The sequence below is a fragment of the Apteryx mantelli genome, chromosome 1 (assembly GCF_036417845.1).
Source record: "Apteryx mantelli isolate bAptMan1 chromosome 1, bAptMan1.hap1, whole genome shotgun sequence".
NCBI classification, from domain to species: Eukaryota; Metazoa; Chordata; class Aves; order Apterygiformes; family Apterygidae; genus Apteryx; species Apteryx mantelli.
In genome coordinates, this window is record NC_089978.1 from 132,268,820 (window position 1) to 132,285,938 (window position 17,119).

Genomic DNA, 17,119 nt, shown 5'->3' on the forward strand with positions numbered 1-17,119 from the left:
GCGCTTGCATAACTCAAAAACTCTTGTTTCTGCAAAGCAAATGAATTTCAGGCTGAGACCCAGGTTGCTGTTTTTTGGATGAGTGTCAAAAATCTCTGAATGATCATGTAAAATGGAAATGCTGACTCATCCAAAACCACAACTTCTTCTTCTTCTTTTTTTTTTTAATTATTCTTCCCCCCCCCCCCCCCCCCCGCTCCCAATTAATCTATACCTCACCACAAAGCTGAGGGACAGTGCAAGTCCCTTCTGTGTTCAGGCATGCCGGTGATGCTCGAATGCTAACAGACCGTAGCAGTTAGAGGGCAAAGCCAAACACACAGCCTCTCTCATTTCTAAGCTATGCTGCTATCAGTGTGACTTTTTTTATGCAAGTCCCTCCTTACTTTTCAGGAACCACCACAGTTTTCAACATTTTTTGAAAATAATTGCCAGGTTTAAATGCCTCTGGTATGCCACTCTCTTCCCATCCCCAAATGACCTGAATTTAGATGAAGTCTTGGTACACAAGCAGGGCATTTGCATTTTAACTTCCTAATTTAAAATAGTTTCTATTGGTCTTTCTGAATTTGAAAATTTTTCTGCATCAAAAGATGAAAGAAAAACGATGGAAAGCCCAGGATACTCTTCTTTTGCAATGCTCACATCAGCATTCAGTTCTCAAATAAAAACCACACGGGGTAAGGGCTAAGTATTGTTTTAGCAGAATGGTCGGTCTGACTTTCATTCATTGCCATTCTCAAACCAGACTTTTCATGCACAACACGGAGATCTGTCTTCTTGGTCTAATTAAGCACCAAAGCTTCACAGTGTTGCACCAAGGTGCTCTTCTACCCGGTGTGTATTAAAAGACATTACTTCATGCTATCCACCGCCGTGCGTTTCACATGCAGATTGTGAATGCTGTTAGCATGCTGCACTCCCTAAGAGAGCAGAGGCTTATTAAAATGACATCTGTTGCTAACACATCAAGTTTATGACACCGCAGTTAAAAATTTCCTCACCAGCTTCAGAGACTTGTATTTTGCCAAGAACCACCCACACCACCGATTCAGGCTGACAGTCTGGGCACATTTCCTTTCAGTTTGTAAGCACATTTTTGACGGCACTTGCCCCAGACTGGGAAGGAGGGTGATCAGGTCTCTTAGGAAATACTTCAATATTAGGTAACAGAGAAAGCTCCTGCCTTCAACCAAAAGCTCACACTGTTTACCGGTGATCAAAGTTGTCAGACGTAGGACACGACCCTTAAATCAATTCTTTTTAAATACAATTACACAATACAATTATCACAACTTTAGGACATGAAGCAATATTTCAATCACGTAAGTTTAATATAATAAGCCTTATGGTAAACAAGACACATTCATAAACAAAAAAGGAAAATGAAGAGACACATGCAAGACAGTAATGTTAGTACTGAGCTTCACCTGACACAAGGCAACACGAAGCTAAGGCTGAAGCTCTGCCCTTGGAATAAATCTTGTTTCAAGAGTTTGAGAACTTCAAAACAGGTTTTCTGAAGTACTTTATTTTGCTATTTTGAAGTACATAAAACTCACGTGATACAAATGAAGACTAAAACCAGAGAGACACTGTTACTGGGAATAATTTTAAGACGTATATAAAATCCCCATTTCCTTCTCCGATTAACACCCCCCTCCCCCATTTTTCTAAAAAGCATCACAGAAATAGCAAATGCTTTGCCATTCATAAAAAGCCTTGGCAGGCAGCATTTACTCAGATAGGGAAAATGAAATAAAGACAGAAGGGTTAAGTGGCTCACAAATGAGCCAACACAGAACTGGGAACAGAACCAGAAACCTGTCTCCAAAGCTACGTCTTGTTGAGACCACACACTTGTTACTGGGCTACTTCCATTGAGGACTTGGTGAAAACAGAATGAACTAAAATTTGTTACCCCGTGCATGCTCTGCATCTATGAAGCTCTAAAGGAAGGCAACAAAGCTAAGCAGAACAAAACAACTCTCATTCTTCTCAGAGAGAACCCCCAAAAATCTACCTCTGTAAATGATCTAAGCCTCAACAGGACAGCCACTCTCAACATCTTGGACAGATGTGTTGCAATGTGATGACAAAACAGATGGTATATTACAGAAGACATGTCAAAGTTATCGTTTGATTTCTGTATATGCATTGATGCAAGTCACATCTTAATATTACAGGAATGCTCACTTATTTATTGCAAAGCACTATTTTCTTTACTGCATTCAAATTGGGCAGAGGCAGGCAATTTATCACTTAAAAAACCTGGCTTCTGTTCTCATGCAGTAGGTGGAGATAAGAGATTTACTCTGTCAAAAATCATTGCTCCTAGAGAAGGGGCTGGGAAACTTGAACTTGCCAGATTTTTTTTTTTTTTTTTAAGTTAGTCTCCAGCAGAGCTGTTTTCATTCTTTGCTTGAAAAGTCATTACACACCAAGTGAAAAACAGGACGGCCACACTCTTCAGAAAGAAGTAAGGGTACAGTTTCACAGTCTGCATAAATCACCTGCACCCCATGCTGGGACAGATGGCTCTGCCTTCCTCCTGGCCATGCAGATCTGCTCTGTTCTCTTGCCCAAAGACTTGCAGTTGGGGCCGAATGGTCAGCCAGATAAGAAAGTTGATCCAGATTCTGAATATTAGTGTTTTTCAGGAGACTTTTGCAACAATACAAACGTTAATGCACAAAGGAGACAACATAAACATGCATCTGGGAGTAGGAGGGCAGACCCCACTTCATGATGAAGTTAAGCCAATTATGAAACTGCACCCAAATAAATATCCAGTCTCCATTGTACCTTTGTATCCTTACAAAAGGTCAGGACTCAATCTCAGAAAGAATAGAAGAGTTTGCATTTTTAACTTTAATTCTAATGTAAGTATACTTATTAGATTTCTGATGAAGGAATTTTCATTTTCTTTTGTCATCAGCTATAATTAGAAGTGACAAAATGAGTTTTCTATTTATCCATTTTACTGTTTGGTATTCTTCCTCAAATCTACAGTATGAGCAGTCACTTGGAAGCATTACAAGCCAAACAATCTGCTTAAAACCCAGACAAGAACCTGGAGAGCAGGAGTAGGATGGGATGAAAACACGAAAGTGGTTCTGGAGGGGGCAAAAAAATGCTCATGAGAGAAACCAGACCCTATGTCTCAGTCCCAAAGTGAGGGGAAGAAGGCAAGATTACCTGCCACTAATAGAAAAAATACAACACTTGAGGACCAGCAATCAGTATGATAAAACGTATACAAAGTCTACACACACACACACAAGATACTTAGACTAAAGTATTTGCCAAATATTTTATAATAATTCTCCACTGTATTTCCTGAAAAAATGAATCTCAAAGACAAAATCCAAAGCTACTCTGTAATACATGACTGTATTATCCCCACAACCCTCGACCTGTAACCAGGAGTGGCCAATTGCTTTGGAGAAGTGCCAGAAGGGATATGAGCAAGAGCCTGAAATTTCATCTTCAGCACTGTTTCCCTCTGCTACAATAACTGGGCTTGAAGACACGGACAGAAGAGCACTTACGACTGCACAAATTATGAAAGACAGTAAGCACTTCAGGAAGTCGGAAGGGACCCTGCCCTGTTCTGCTGTGACATTATTGAGATGTAAAAGCTCCATGGAGAGAGGAAGTGTGAACAACCTTGCCAGTATCATCCAGGACACAAGAAGTATGAAGGCCACTAAGCGGTGGTGCACTAAAAGACATACACTGCTCGGTTTTGAGAGCTCTGTGTGGTAGAAATTGCTTCCACACCTACACAACAGACAAGGCAGAGAAGTTAATGATTTGACTAACGGAAACAGCTTTGGCTGACACCACCTGTTGAGCTGTTCTGACATCATGAACCATGGGCATGCCTGTGGCTCAGTAGATAAGCCAGTTTATTACAGTGCCCATTTGTGACAAACAAGTGGAAGGGTAGGGGGGGAAAAAAAAATCCAGGGTCCAAACTAGTCATCTCTGCCATGCAGAAGGGGCCTAAACTACATTACATTTACTGCAATGTTACTCAGATGAGATCCTTTACTAGCCAGGGTGGGGAGGAAGTGGCATGCCATGGACAGGCAGACATCTTTCTGTGCAGACTATCCTGGAAATAATTGTGGCAGGGGCTTTGTTTTTACAGCCCAAAGGATTTGAAATTTGAAGGCAGCATCTGAGTAATGCCAGGATATAGGCCTGCTGTAAAGGGACCATGATAAGCAATGCCAATCTAACACAACCTTATGAAGCATGCTTTTATACCTTCCTTCCCCACTGCCCCAACCCCCTCCAAAAGGGCCAAAAGTTTAAGAGAAAGCTAACCCCCAAAGCTGAACTTCAACAACCCTATGAAGTACAATCTTGCATTTGATCTCAGATTTTCTTTGGCTTTCTATTCTCACGATTATAAAATATAGATGAAGCTTAGTCAGAAGAAGAGAAACAAGTTTAGAGATTAGTAGCAGAGATCAGACTGTGTACTTTCAACAAATAAGAAGGCTCAAGGAGCTGAACTGTCTGAAATGCATAAAAGCAAAGTTATAATCTTGTAAGAACAGCAGCAAACCCTCTAGAAAGGGTAGTAACTTATTTGACCAGCTGATACAGATGGAAAAATTGGGCAGGCTTTCAGACACAAGCTAAGCCTGAAGACAAGATTGTGTGTCCAAAAGCCTGTCCATTTTTTCCAACTGTATCAGTTGGGCCCATAAAAGATACTACCATCCCTTCAAAACCCTGCTACCCTTATAACTTAGTGCTACTCGCAGAACAAGGCAGACAAGCAGCAGGATGCACCTCCATGAGTACAAACTGGCCTATATTCAGTGAAAACAAAATGAAATCTGATCAGAAAGACCAACTAAATTACTGGATTAAACACTCTTGTACTATGAAGAGAGATGCTCAAAAAGAACCCCCCAAAAATCTCCTAATGGGGGTGGGGTGGGGTGTGTCCTGTTTGGAAGAAATATTCCCAGAACGTTTAGGTTTTCTTTTCTTTTGCTAGTGAGGGATGCACTGAATTGCAGTCATCATCTCTATCATGCACATGACTGGTAGGAACACATGCACATGCTTCAACAACACAGGACTATGCTGGAGAGTGAGCCTTCTGTATGTTTTATGCTGACGGATTCAGGCTCTTGAGTTACAATAGTACTTTACTCTCAAACTGCCAATGGATTGAAAAAGCAGACTGAGAATAAAATCAGTCCACAGTGTAATCTCACATTACTGCTGCAGCACAAAAATATTTTTAGTGTTATCTTGAATGCTCTTCCAATCTAAGAAGACAGACCCTTGTTAATTTGAGATATCTTTCATCACGCTACTTCATTGTATTAAATATCAATACTGTATACAGATGACATCAATGAATTTCTTTTGAAAACTCTAAGCTACATCTACGAAGGTAGACCACAACTTTTAACAAACTTTGTACTCAGAATCCCAATTTAAGCCTGAAACTGAAGGAATCTAAGAAATAATATACCTGGATGGACTCATCCTTGTTCATTCTCAAGCAATTTCTCCAAAGCTTTGAAAAAACAAAGGCCTACAGCACTAGCAACCATTCCTCTTCATATAGCAGACAATGGCAAACAGTTCACAATATTACAGGGATATTCAGAAAGAAACAACCTATCCATGCCTCTGAGAAACGCCCAGAGAGCAGAGCAGAACCAGGTATGTCCAACAAAAGTCCACATCCAGAATTTCAGGTGCAACCCACAGGGACTACAGCTTCCAAAGAAAATTCTTGATTGCAATTTACACATACCTTTGCAGATCAAGAAAGTTCCCTGAACACAACAGCTAACCATGGGCCTTACTTCTGTATAGAAAATTACTGGATGCAATTTCTTCCAGATTGCATAAAGCAGGCTAAGCTCCTAGCTAGAAGCTGAACATGCACCTTCACTAGGTATCTTCGCTGTATGAAATTGTTAATTCCAAGCAGCACCTATAAACTTCAATGCTGGAAGACACCCACGCTGCCTTAAACAGCTCAGAAGAGAACAAGGAGAATGTCCTCATGTCAAAGAGCTGACAGCAGGGAGTGACTAATATTTGCAACAATCCCCTTTCAAACATGTTGAGAGCTGGCTGCCTGCAAATTTTTCATGCAAAAACCTACCTTCTCATTGTCTGCTGGGTCCTCTGGTCATAACTAGTCCACCAAAAAAACCCCAGCCTTCTAACTACTGTAATATTCAGTAATTTATTAGCTTACGTGACAAAAAATTGTGCTTTTGAGACTGAAACTTCTAGAGTTCGAGTCCTGCTGGCAACTACCTGTGGCACTCTAGCTGCATGCATTGTTACAACAAAAAACATTTGTACTTTCAACCTTTCAGCCATTCCTTTTCTGCTCATTAGACTGGACCTCTACAACCACAGTTTAAAAGCACTTTGTCTCCCAAGCTTCTAGTCATTCTTTCCAATTCTAAGATACAGAAACTCCAAGATGATGCACATTCCCACCTCTATGCCATCAGACATTATATCAATACAGCTGGGTAAGGAAGACCAGTTCTATATATTACTGTCATTTACTTAAATGTTTCATGGCTTAACACCAAAATGTTGAAAGAAAAGAATTTTAAAAAGAAATATATTGAGAGAATGAGCAACATGACCGAGACCATACTGGATAATCCAATTTGCTAATTTAGCATTTGAACAGTAAGAAAAGTACAAATCTCATAAGTGAAGTATAACATACCCCAAATGGAATAAACTTGACCAGATGCTATTCTACACACAGTTGATATGAGGAAGAATTGGCTGTAGAATAAATTGAGAATGAGAAGCTATGCTGCAACACAGCTCTCAAAAGTCATTATGTGCTAACTGGATCTTCTGGCAAGTTCCTTTCAATTCTTTATGATTGACTTGGTTTCACTTTTGATCTTATGGAATAACCAGGAAAAGCACTCCCTTAGGTATAAAGGGCACAAATAGAAGGAACACACTGTTTCTCCATGAAGCCACATTTGCCAGAAGGGTCTGTTAGGCCACAACAGAGACATTAAGTGCATATAGATGATTCTTAAGACTATTCATGTGGAAGATGAATTGCAGAGCCAGCTTAGATGTTTAACTCTGTATATTACAGAACATCTTGGCACCTCTATACCATCTCATACTGATTTAAACCTACCCAAATCCAGAACACCTTCACTGAAGGAATCCAGACACAATGCTAGAATTCACTGCTGTAATGCTTTGGGCTTATTCTTGTGGCTTCTACCATGATACAATTTGAAACAGAAGAGACCAACTGCCAGGGATTGGCCCTAATTTCCCCCTCCTCCCCCTCTCCTGTTAATGTAAGATATTAAACAGTTTTACTGGATTTACTGACCTCTCAGACTATTACAGATCACTTAATCAACCCATAGTTAGACACTCAGATACAGAAACCAGGGATTATCGGAGCAAAGGAAAATAAAGGGGTACATAGCTCATTGGAGAATCTATCACAAAAGTAGTGACTCCCAGTACCTGGCCTGGCAGCTACCTAGCACATACTTAGGCTGCTATCTCAAAGACCCTGAATTAGCTCTACGCCATGTATCCAGAATTTCTACCACCATAGAGTATTTGGTCCCAAAATGTCTGAACTGGACATGTGCTGGACTAGAAATGCAACACTGCCGTGCATAAACTCTACATTCTTGGCAGAAGAAAACCTGAGCCGTTAAGATACGATAAGAATATACTGTGACTATATCAGACGTTTCTCAAGAAGCAAAACGAAAATATCCACTACCCATGCTTCAATTACTTAAGACTCAATATTTAACTTACTGCACTCCCAGGAGGCTAATTAAACGATCAATTGTTACCCTTTCCCACGTCAAATATCCTTCATTCCTCCACGTGTGGAGGATAGCTTAATTGTGTGGCAATATATTTATTTTAATGCTGACAGTTTCCTCTTCGATCATATTACCATATAGCCAGTATTTGCTGCAATAATGTCTCCTTTTGAAAGGTGGATGACAAGAACAATCTTAAAAGTAACTCCAAGAAAAATGACCCCCCTCAACAGCGCACATATTAGACTGCAAGTAAAATTATATTTATGAGAGAACTAGTTAGCAAAGTGACTGTCAACCATCATTGTCACATTAAGTAACAGTGTTATAGAAGTGTCACGCATATCAATGGAATGCTTTCTAACTTGTAGATGATTTTTGTGCACACCGAGAGTTGTGTCATGACAGGATTTAGGTATATTGCAATTTACTACAAAACAGCATTTGTTTAATAAAAAAACTAAACAAAGCAAAAAGAACTCTAGAAAACATCAAAAAAGTAGACCAACAGTGCACTGCTTCAATACCTTCTTTCTCCTTACCTACATCAAGAGTTATTGGGTCCACAGTTTAGCTAAAGGCACCCAGCTTAGACCGAAAGCCACCAAGAGACTAAACAATCAAACTTAACCTGTGAATTTTTACTTTCAGCCGACATGTCTTTATTATCCAATTCATAAAGACTCACCTTAGTCCATGGATGTGCCTTAATCTGAGGGAATTTGAATTCAGTATAGTTTGGATTCATTTCTCTAATTTGCTCCCTTGTAGGCGTTCCCAGAACCTAGAAAGGAAAAAAAAGAAAAAGAAAAGAAAAAAAAAGGGAAAAAAAGGAAAAAAAGGAAAAAGGGAAAAAAAGGGGAAAAAGGGAAAAAAAGGGAAAAAGGGAAAAAAGGGAAAAAGGGAAAAAAGGGAAAAAGGGAAAAAAGGGAAAAAGGAAAAAAAGGAAAAAAGGAAAAAAGGAAAAAAGAAAAAAAGAAAAAAGAAAAAAAGGAAAAATTGTTTACATATACTTCAAATTTTCAGATTCACATGATAAGCACAGTATAACCTATTACACATTGAGACAACTTAACTGAAGTCAATCTGCACAGCTAATAAATTAATAGAGGGTTGAGAACAGAACATTTAACAAAACTTTACTAGACTCTTGGTGGCAATTCAGTTCATGCTCCAAGCCAAGTGTCAAAAATTTAATTCTCTTAGACTTTTTCAGGAAATTCATGACTCTTTCAAATTTAGCAATGCTTCAATGGGAATGAGATTTTACTCTAATTAGAATGTTATAAAACAGTACTGCTGAACATCTTCATAGATGGTAGCTCACTGCATATGGCTGATTAAAGATCAGACCAATAACACAGACTGCATTTTAATAGCCATTAACAACAGCCCTCTGAAGAGCTTATTATTAGAAATGGATTCTTTTCATACCTCAACATTCAGAAGAGAAAAGTAGTTTAAAGCTAACCTGGAAGCATCTACAACATATACCCGCCTTTTACTGTTATAAATTTGTACTTCTCATTCCCAGAATCTGCATGATGTTATTTGCACATATAAATTAGTGGTCATATAAGAAATAAAACACAGTTACACATCGTTTTGGTGAAGAAGGTTTTGAGAGGATTCTGGAAATCCTTTCATGGAATAAGCAGGACAATATGGCATAAGGGCTTACTGTTCAGTTAGCATTAGTCTCAAGAGCACCATTCAATTCTACCTACATATAAAAACTCCAAAGAAAGTTCAAAAAAATCTCATTGTTATCTGTTTCCATTCAGTTGCTTGGTATTCTTTTGTTCTACGGAGAGTACTGAAAAGGCCAGAGTACAGAGAAGGGGTTCCTCTAATCCAAGCTCAGCTTCATCTTACATATAGGAACCCCGTAGTCATGTTAGTCTCGCACTGCAACAGATCTCTTGCCATATAGATCAGCATGTTGTTAACTCATAATCAAGACTGTGCTGTCACAATTAGAAAGCAATGTAAAACATTATGTTAGCACTCTATCTTACCGCTCAATAAAGAAGTATTTTGTCATATATTCTGGTGTTGGTGAACATTTTCATTCTGTTACATGAAAGCTGCATGAACACTCTAAGGAGTCAGGCAAAGTGCCACTATTCAGTGAATCCATGCAACTAACTATCACGATATTATGAAAGAAACTTGATATCTCTTTCTATGATTTAAAACATGAGCTGCACAACACAAATAAAAAACCAGGCAACCAAGCAACCTTTTAAATAAATGGCAGAGGAAAAAAGAGAAAAAGAGGAAATAACCTCCCAATTTTTCAGACAATTGTTTCTTGGATAACAGACTTGACTGACAAGTTATGTGATCATTCATTTTGTATAACTCCTACCTTCTGATCACTGCCTAGGATTTAAATCCCACCCACTCTAAAAGCTACGGGTTAAAACTCACAGATTTGTTTCCTGTGTCTGAAAACACCAGTTTTGCTCAGCTGGTAGAAAATGGGATGTTTCATAGGATATCATACATTTTGCTAAATTTTTTAGGGGGGAGGGGGGAGGAAGTTGACTGAAAATGTGCCTTCTCCATGCTAGTTCTCCGTCTGGCTGCTCCAGCTGCCATGCTCTGCAGCAGCCTGGCGGGTGGCTGCAGAGGAGCGCAGCCCCAAGCCACCTGGCTGGTTAGCAGTCATTTACAGCGTACTGGCCACCAAGCAGTGAGCCTGCCAGCATGGCAGTGTTTTCAGAGCTTCCCACTTCTAAAATATGATGAACTTCACACCTGCAAATATTATTTCCATCCCACTTCAGGACTAAAGCCATTGTCAAAACCTCAGAAGTTTCTTGGATTAGTTAAATTAACTTCTTGAAAAATTACAAGTAACTTACATTGCTATCCCACCATTTCACATTATATTTTAAGATTTCCTTAGTATAAATAGAACTTGTTTAAAAGGAAGCACATCTTCTTTCCCCTTCTCCCCTTCAAAGTTTTGGAAGTTTGGAAGGAAAGTTTTCTTTAGTAACTTTACTAAGAAGAGACAAGGATTACATTTTTCATAGAGACAAAATTCAGGAAGTTGGCTCAGTTCCTGCAGCTGCTCAGAACAAGAGCATCTACACAGAGAAAATAGCTTTATTTAAAGACTGCTTATAGAATCGGAGAGAATCCAGCTTAGACAGGCAAGGAGGATTTCATGGGAGGACCCACAGACAACCCCTAGCCATATGTTCCACAAAACACACAGCTGTAGCTCCAAATGATGGGAGGGAGCAACTCCTCAGCTGAAGCACAGGAGATGAGGATACTGAGGCATTCAGGCAAAACTAAATTCATTCACCTGAAAAGGTCTTTGCTTGTCTGATGCTGTGCACTGGGTGACAAGAAAGGCAAAAATGTGCATGCCAGTAGCAGCAAGACCAACGAATGGGAACATTTTATGCTCAAATATAAACTCTTCTAGGAAATAAGGATCATATTTCCTAGTGCAATGCTTTTTTGGGTCTTTTTCTTTCCAACATAAATGAAACCAAAAAGGTGTATCTTGATAAGATGCACACATTTCAACACAGTCTCCCAGCTACCAAATGTATACCTCATCTCCCCTTTTCTCAGGAAGCCCCAAACAGGATACTTCAATACAGATCTATCCCTCTAGAGAATATAAACACACACGCTCTTGGTATTTACTATAATAGTGGAGGGTGTGGAAATATTATAGCATAAGACTATCTATCCAGAATCCTACATTTCTTTGTAACCCTGAATTAGTGTTTTCCTTGATTTTTACAGTGCTCTCGAGTTATGTGACGTTCCAAGATACACCAACCTAAACTTGAAAGACTTTTTGGATGAGGCAGACCTTTGAGTGGAACCCACTAATATTTCTCACAATTATCAACAGTCATTTCAAAGAGCAAAACTTCAGATGTGAAAAATGACCTTGCATGTAGCCAGGGCCAATTTGGGGGGCAAAGTCTCACAGATGTGAAGATAGAGGCTTCCCAAACTTTCCGTACAGGGCGATTTTGTTAACATCACAAAGATGTAAGGCTTGCCTGAAGAGTCTGTATAATTAGAATTTAAAAAGACACCTTGCAGCTTTCCTAAAAGGTGACACCACACATGCAAAAGAAGTTAAACTCTATAAACAATTCCAATCTGACATCATAAATATTGCTTAAAAAAAAAATTCACTTACTTGCCTTCTAAGAAGCTGAGTTGCCAGAAGCAGGCAACAGTGCTTAAGCTCTCATGAATGCATAGAAAACAAGGTACGGAAGAGGGATCACGTTAGCTGAAAGAAAGGAAAGCCTGACCCTTAAGTTATATATGCTTTGACACGCATAATAACTGTACAAATGGAAAATTGACCTACATTAGCGACTCAATGTATTTACTTTGTTCTCTCTAGCATGAAAAGCTATGTCATTGCTGTCTAGGTGCTTTCAAATCATACTGAAAGGAAGCAGATTAGGACAAAAATGAGGAGGAAAGGAAAGGACATAGGAAGAAGGAACTTTAAAGAATCTAGGAATTGTGGGATATTTAAAATAGGATAGGAATTTTAGAGAATCTGACAAATTCAAATCACAATCCAGAAAAAAGTGTGGGAGGAGTAAAGTGAAAAGGTATAAAATTGTACAAGTATTCCACACAGCTGGAAGAGGTCCTGTAGTAACCAGTGGAAAAAAAATCCTGAAATGCTGTTTGCTGCATGATTTTTGTTGTACTTCACTGATTTACATTGAGTTTTGTGTATATTAGGAATAAATTCATTTGAGTAACTGTGGTGATTAACGGCTATCATACTATCACAAAAAATCATCTCTTAAGAAAAATCACGTATTTGACTGCTACTTCTGTTTGAAAATCCAAAGAAGCAGTATAAATTACTTTGCACATTTTTGGCAAATTTACTCTATTAAACAACTGCTCCTGTTACACCAAGTCAGAAAAATACTATGGAGCAGATGTTCCTTGGAGAAAGGTTTCTTTTTATCTTGGAAAGGTCAGAGAGCTTTGAAGAAATACAGAATCCAATACTGAATTATTCAGGTCTATGCAGATTAGCACATACTATTTACTTCTTGAGGTGAGCCTTTGAAAAGGTGGTATCTTCAAGGAAAAAAGGTTTTTTTTAATTTTTAAATTTTATTTTTTTTAAATATGAACCAAAACAGAATAAATACTAGAGAAAACGTAGCTGTCTGATGGAATCAATTGTAGCTGGAATGAAGACTCAACCCCTGGATTAACGAAGTGGGACTATATGTGACTCTTGTAAGAAAGGGAACTTCTTGCACTGGAAGACAACAGGCTAGAGGTCTACTAGTCTTGATCTTCCATCTTTGCAGAATCTCAATCATCTCTTAAATAAAAAGCAGCATTATCCAGTAAGATTGAGGAATACACTTGCTGAGAAGACGGATGCTGCTTTGATTCTCTCAGGACAAAAACCTCAATGGAGCAGGTTTCACAAGTCTTTTCAGGAAAGTTTTTCCTTGATCTTAGTCTGTAACAGATGAAGCTCCCCAGATCATTTGTGTTCCAGGGACAAGGTTCATGAAGGTAATGTAACGGTATGTATCTTAAGCAATTAAAGAAAGGCTATAGGCTCCTGGTAATCACTTCTCTAACAAACAGTAAGAGGACATTTCTGAGCCTGGCATAAGCCTTGAATTTGACTACAAACAGCCTGAAGATCTTCATTTTGTGTTCTTGCAACTGAGTTTTCATGGAGGAAAGGAAGAATAATATCCAATTCCAAAAGATTACCTCTCTACACCCCAGGACTGAAGGCAGCTGGCTGCACTGCACAGCCCTGCACAGAAAATTTGAGACCCAAACAACACCGTTTGCAACGAAAGAGGCAGAGGAAACTGCAGGGTTCACACAAATCCTAGTGGAATAAAGCCATCTCTGATAACCATTTTTATTTCTAAAACTTTGTCAAAACATAAAAATTAGTTGTAAGCATAAGGAGACTGAAGATTCAGAAACTCCTGCTGGCGATGACTAAAGTGAACTACAGAGGGAACAGACAGTTATTTAATTCAGAATATTCCAGAAAGCTGTGGCTACATTGGTACGTTGTTTTTTTGTTTTTTTTTCATGGAGAATGCAAAAAAACATACAAGTTTATGAGGAAGTATGCTCCTGAAAAAGTCTTGTGTGCATGGTTTACCAAATGGCAAAACTAACACTTTTGCAAACATGTCTGCATCTCTTCAGAAAGTTGTCAGAGACGTTCCAAATAGTTATTTAAAAATTCCATGGTGCTGGCATCTCAAGCTGTAAACACAGGCCAACTTTGAGGTAATACTTCAAGAGGGCTGTGGTAAAAAAAAATATAGTGAAAATTTACACTCTTTATATACACTTTCTTTCAAAAATACACTCTTGTCAAACAAAATGAAAGCCAACTAAATAAAGAGATGTCTTCTATTCACAAATGCGAAGAGCGCTATATACTAGCAACGTGAAGAAACCCATTGTCACTGCTGACATGAATATAATTGTTCATCAACTTTTTGTACTGCCTGCCAGCAAGCCCTGGAAATGGCAAACTACATTAGGCAGAGGAACAGCCAAGTTGTGACATGCGGTGGGGGGACACAGGAAAAAAATGCCAGAACACTCCTTTTATGAGCAAAGGGAGAGGATCTCCATTAAAGTCCATGTCAGGCATGGGCAGGTGTTCTGCAGCACTCGCAGCCAGTCCCAAAGACACACATCCACTCAGCGCAGGACCACGTCCAATAAAGAGAAACATTCCCTCCTCTTGCTTCTTCTCCAGAAGAGACAGCTCCTCTCTCCCCATTAACTACTCTTACTGAATTTATTTTATTTCAGAAACTGAGCACAAAATAGTACCTTGACATTTGAGTGTGAGCCATATATTATAATTGCAGTCTATACTTAGCATTCAGCTCAGTAAAAATGTCAGAGACCAAAAAGTTACATATGGATAGGACTCCTGATACTACAGAGCTCATGTTTTAACACCTTCCCCCCTGCCTCATTCCTAACCCAGAGAACTATAGGAAGAAGTTTTTTGTACAAAGAATAATCATAAAGTTCAATAAGAACAAACAAAAACCCCCTCCATTTCCTAGTTTTGCAAGGTAGCACATCTCCTACTCTAGATTGTAACATATGGAAAAAATATTTCTGGTAAAGACAATGGAAGGCAGGCTGGCATATGAAGTCCTCCCAATGTCCCAGCGTTGCTCAAATAATTATCTCTGTTTCATTCTTATGATAAACTTTTTCCCCCTGTTTTCAAGGGAAGTAGGGGAAAGATATTAAACAGAACCTTTCAGAAGACAAATATTAGCTTAGAAAGAAAACCATTGTGTTTCAGAGATTCTCTTTTTGCAACAGGGAAAAAGAATAATTACTCTCTACAGGAACCGTGGTTGAAGATGTATTAGTTCGGGGGGATATCATGACGAGTTTTCCATTGATGGTTTCAACGCCCTGCAGAGCTGGGAGGCAGCGCGGGCAGGGTGAGGAGTTCCCCACCTTCAGAGCTTTCCCACAGGGCCTGCAGCCCAGCAGACACCACCACTGTGTTCCAGGTTGGACACATCAGATTGGGGGAATTACACAGGCATCCACGTCAATTATATCTCAAAGAATCATTCCTGTAGGTTAGAGTTCTTCTTTCTAACAGCATTCAGTTATAGTCCACTTGTACAGTGGACTCTAAGCAGGCAACCACAACCCTCCTGGGCTGGTGGAAGGAAAGTTTCCATTGGTGAAGAGCCTGTACTACACTACACTGTAGACATGCCATTTGCTCATATATGTACAATTTATTTATACGACTATTGATGAAGTTTGCACTGCCACTGTGCCTACTTCAGAAACTAGCACACATTTCGGAAGATGTCACTTGAAAGCTAGTAAGTAGTGAATTATAACAAACCAGGAACGCAGCAAGATGTACTGAGTTACCCACTTGAGATATCCCCAGTGATGGGAATATCTAATCTTTGAAGTAGCTAGCAAGAGCTAGAAATAAGCAGGAAGAGTCACAACTCAAGATGAGATTTTGAAAAAGCACAGCATATAATTCTCTTCTGTGATGGTGTAAGTATTCAAGAAGAATGCACTTAAATTATTCCGTCAGACGGAGCTCCAAGTCAGTGTTTCCCCACATCAAATATCATTTTTGAAACGTCAACAGAAAGCAGTCAGAAATCTCTCTCTCCCAGCCAGATTGAGAGGATCTGGAAAGACTGCATTTAAGGAAACACGAACAGGAGATTCTTCAAGAGAAGCTAAAAAGAAGGGGGCCATCTTCTGATTCCCATGAACATGATACTGTGGTCCTAGACGAAGATATGTTTTTCTGACAAGTTGGCAAACATGCAACAGGCCCTGAGAAACTCCAGGTACAATTAGTTGAAGACAACCTAATAAGACAGCGTGAAATGGAAGTGTACCAACACTGTTGAAAGTGAATCGAAGTCTGACAAAAGCCCAACATGTTTTTGATGCAACAAGGGACTGAGGGTGTTCAGCACATAGCTTGCAGAAAGCACAAGCCACACTGGACTGACATATCATGAAAAATCCGGGGGGGGGGGGGTTGTTTGTTTTGTTTGTTTGTTTTTTGGGGGGGGGGGTTGTTTTTACAAACATGGCTTCCTAGTGGTTGTCCTCATGTTCTACATGACAAGGGAGGACTAAGTTTAATATGGTGGCATCTTAAAGAGTCCTCCTCCAGTCTAAGGCAAAAACTTCATATCCAGATATAGATCCAGCTGTTGCGTTGTGAAATGAACTCTGAATAAGCAAAGCTGAATAAGCAACTGAATGGATAGCTGAAAATATATCTTGGCTACAAGACTTTTAATCATCCTGAATTGATAGGAACTAGCAGAAAAGTTTCTAACTTGACCCTTCCTGCAGCAAAATCAAGTACGTTTAAAGGTATGAGAGGTCAGATTCATTTCCAAACTATTAGCTAAATATGTTTGAATATATCCCTTTTGGGTAGTTTAAAATACTCAGTTTCCTCTATTCCTAAATTTCAGACATTATAGTTCTGAGAAAGCTATCTAAAAAGCATGACTCCAAGACAGTCACTGTATAACAGCAGGTCACAGGTCACAATCTGCAATTCCTACAAATTTTGCTGTTATTTGGCCGATCACATACCTCTATTTCTCCTACTGCCAGCTAACATTAACATACATTTGTGCTACAATAAAAGCTTTAAATAGTAATATTCTACAGCAGCAAATGGAAGAGGTGGAGACCATCTGTCAACAAATTTTAAATGAACC

The 17,119-nt window shown here is 39.2% G+C and overlaps 1 protein-coding gene across 2 annotated transcripts in view; it reads right to left on the minus strand.

The window, feature by feature from the left end:
* Positions 1-17,119, minus strand: part of GSK3B (glycogen synthase kinase 3 beta) — a 156,572-nt gene that overhangs the window by 23,483 nt on the left and 115,970 nt on the right. For both annotated transcript variants that reach the window (XM_067302234.1, XM_067302233.1), the window contains exon 8: positions 8,527-8,622. In XM_067302234.1, coding sequence (XP_067158335.1) covers positions 8,527-8,622 — 96 coding nt within the window. The remainder of the gene's footprint in view (positions 1-8,526; positions 8,623-17,119) is intronic.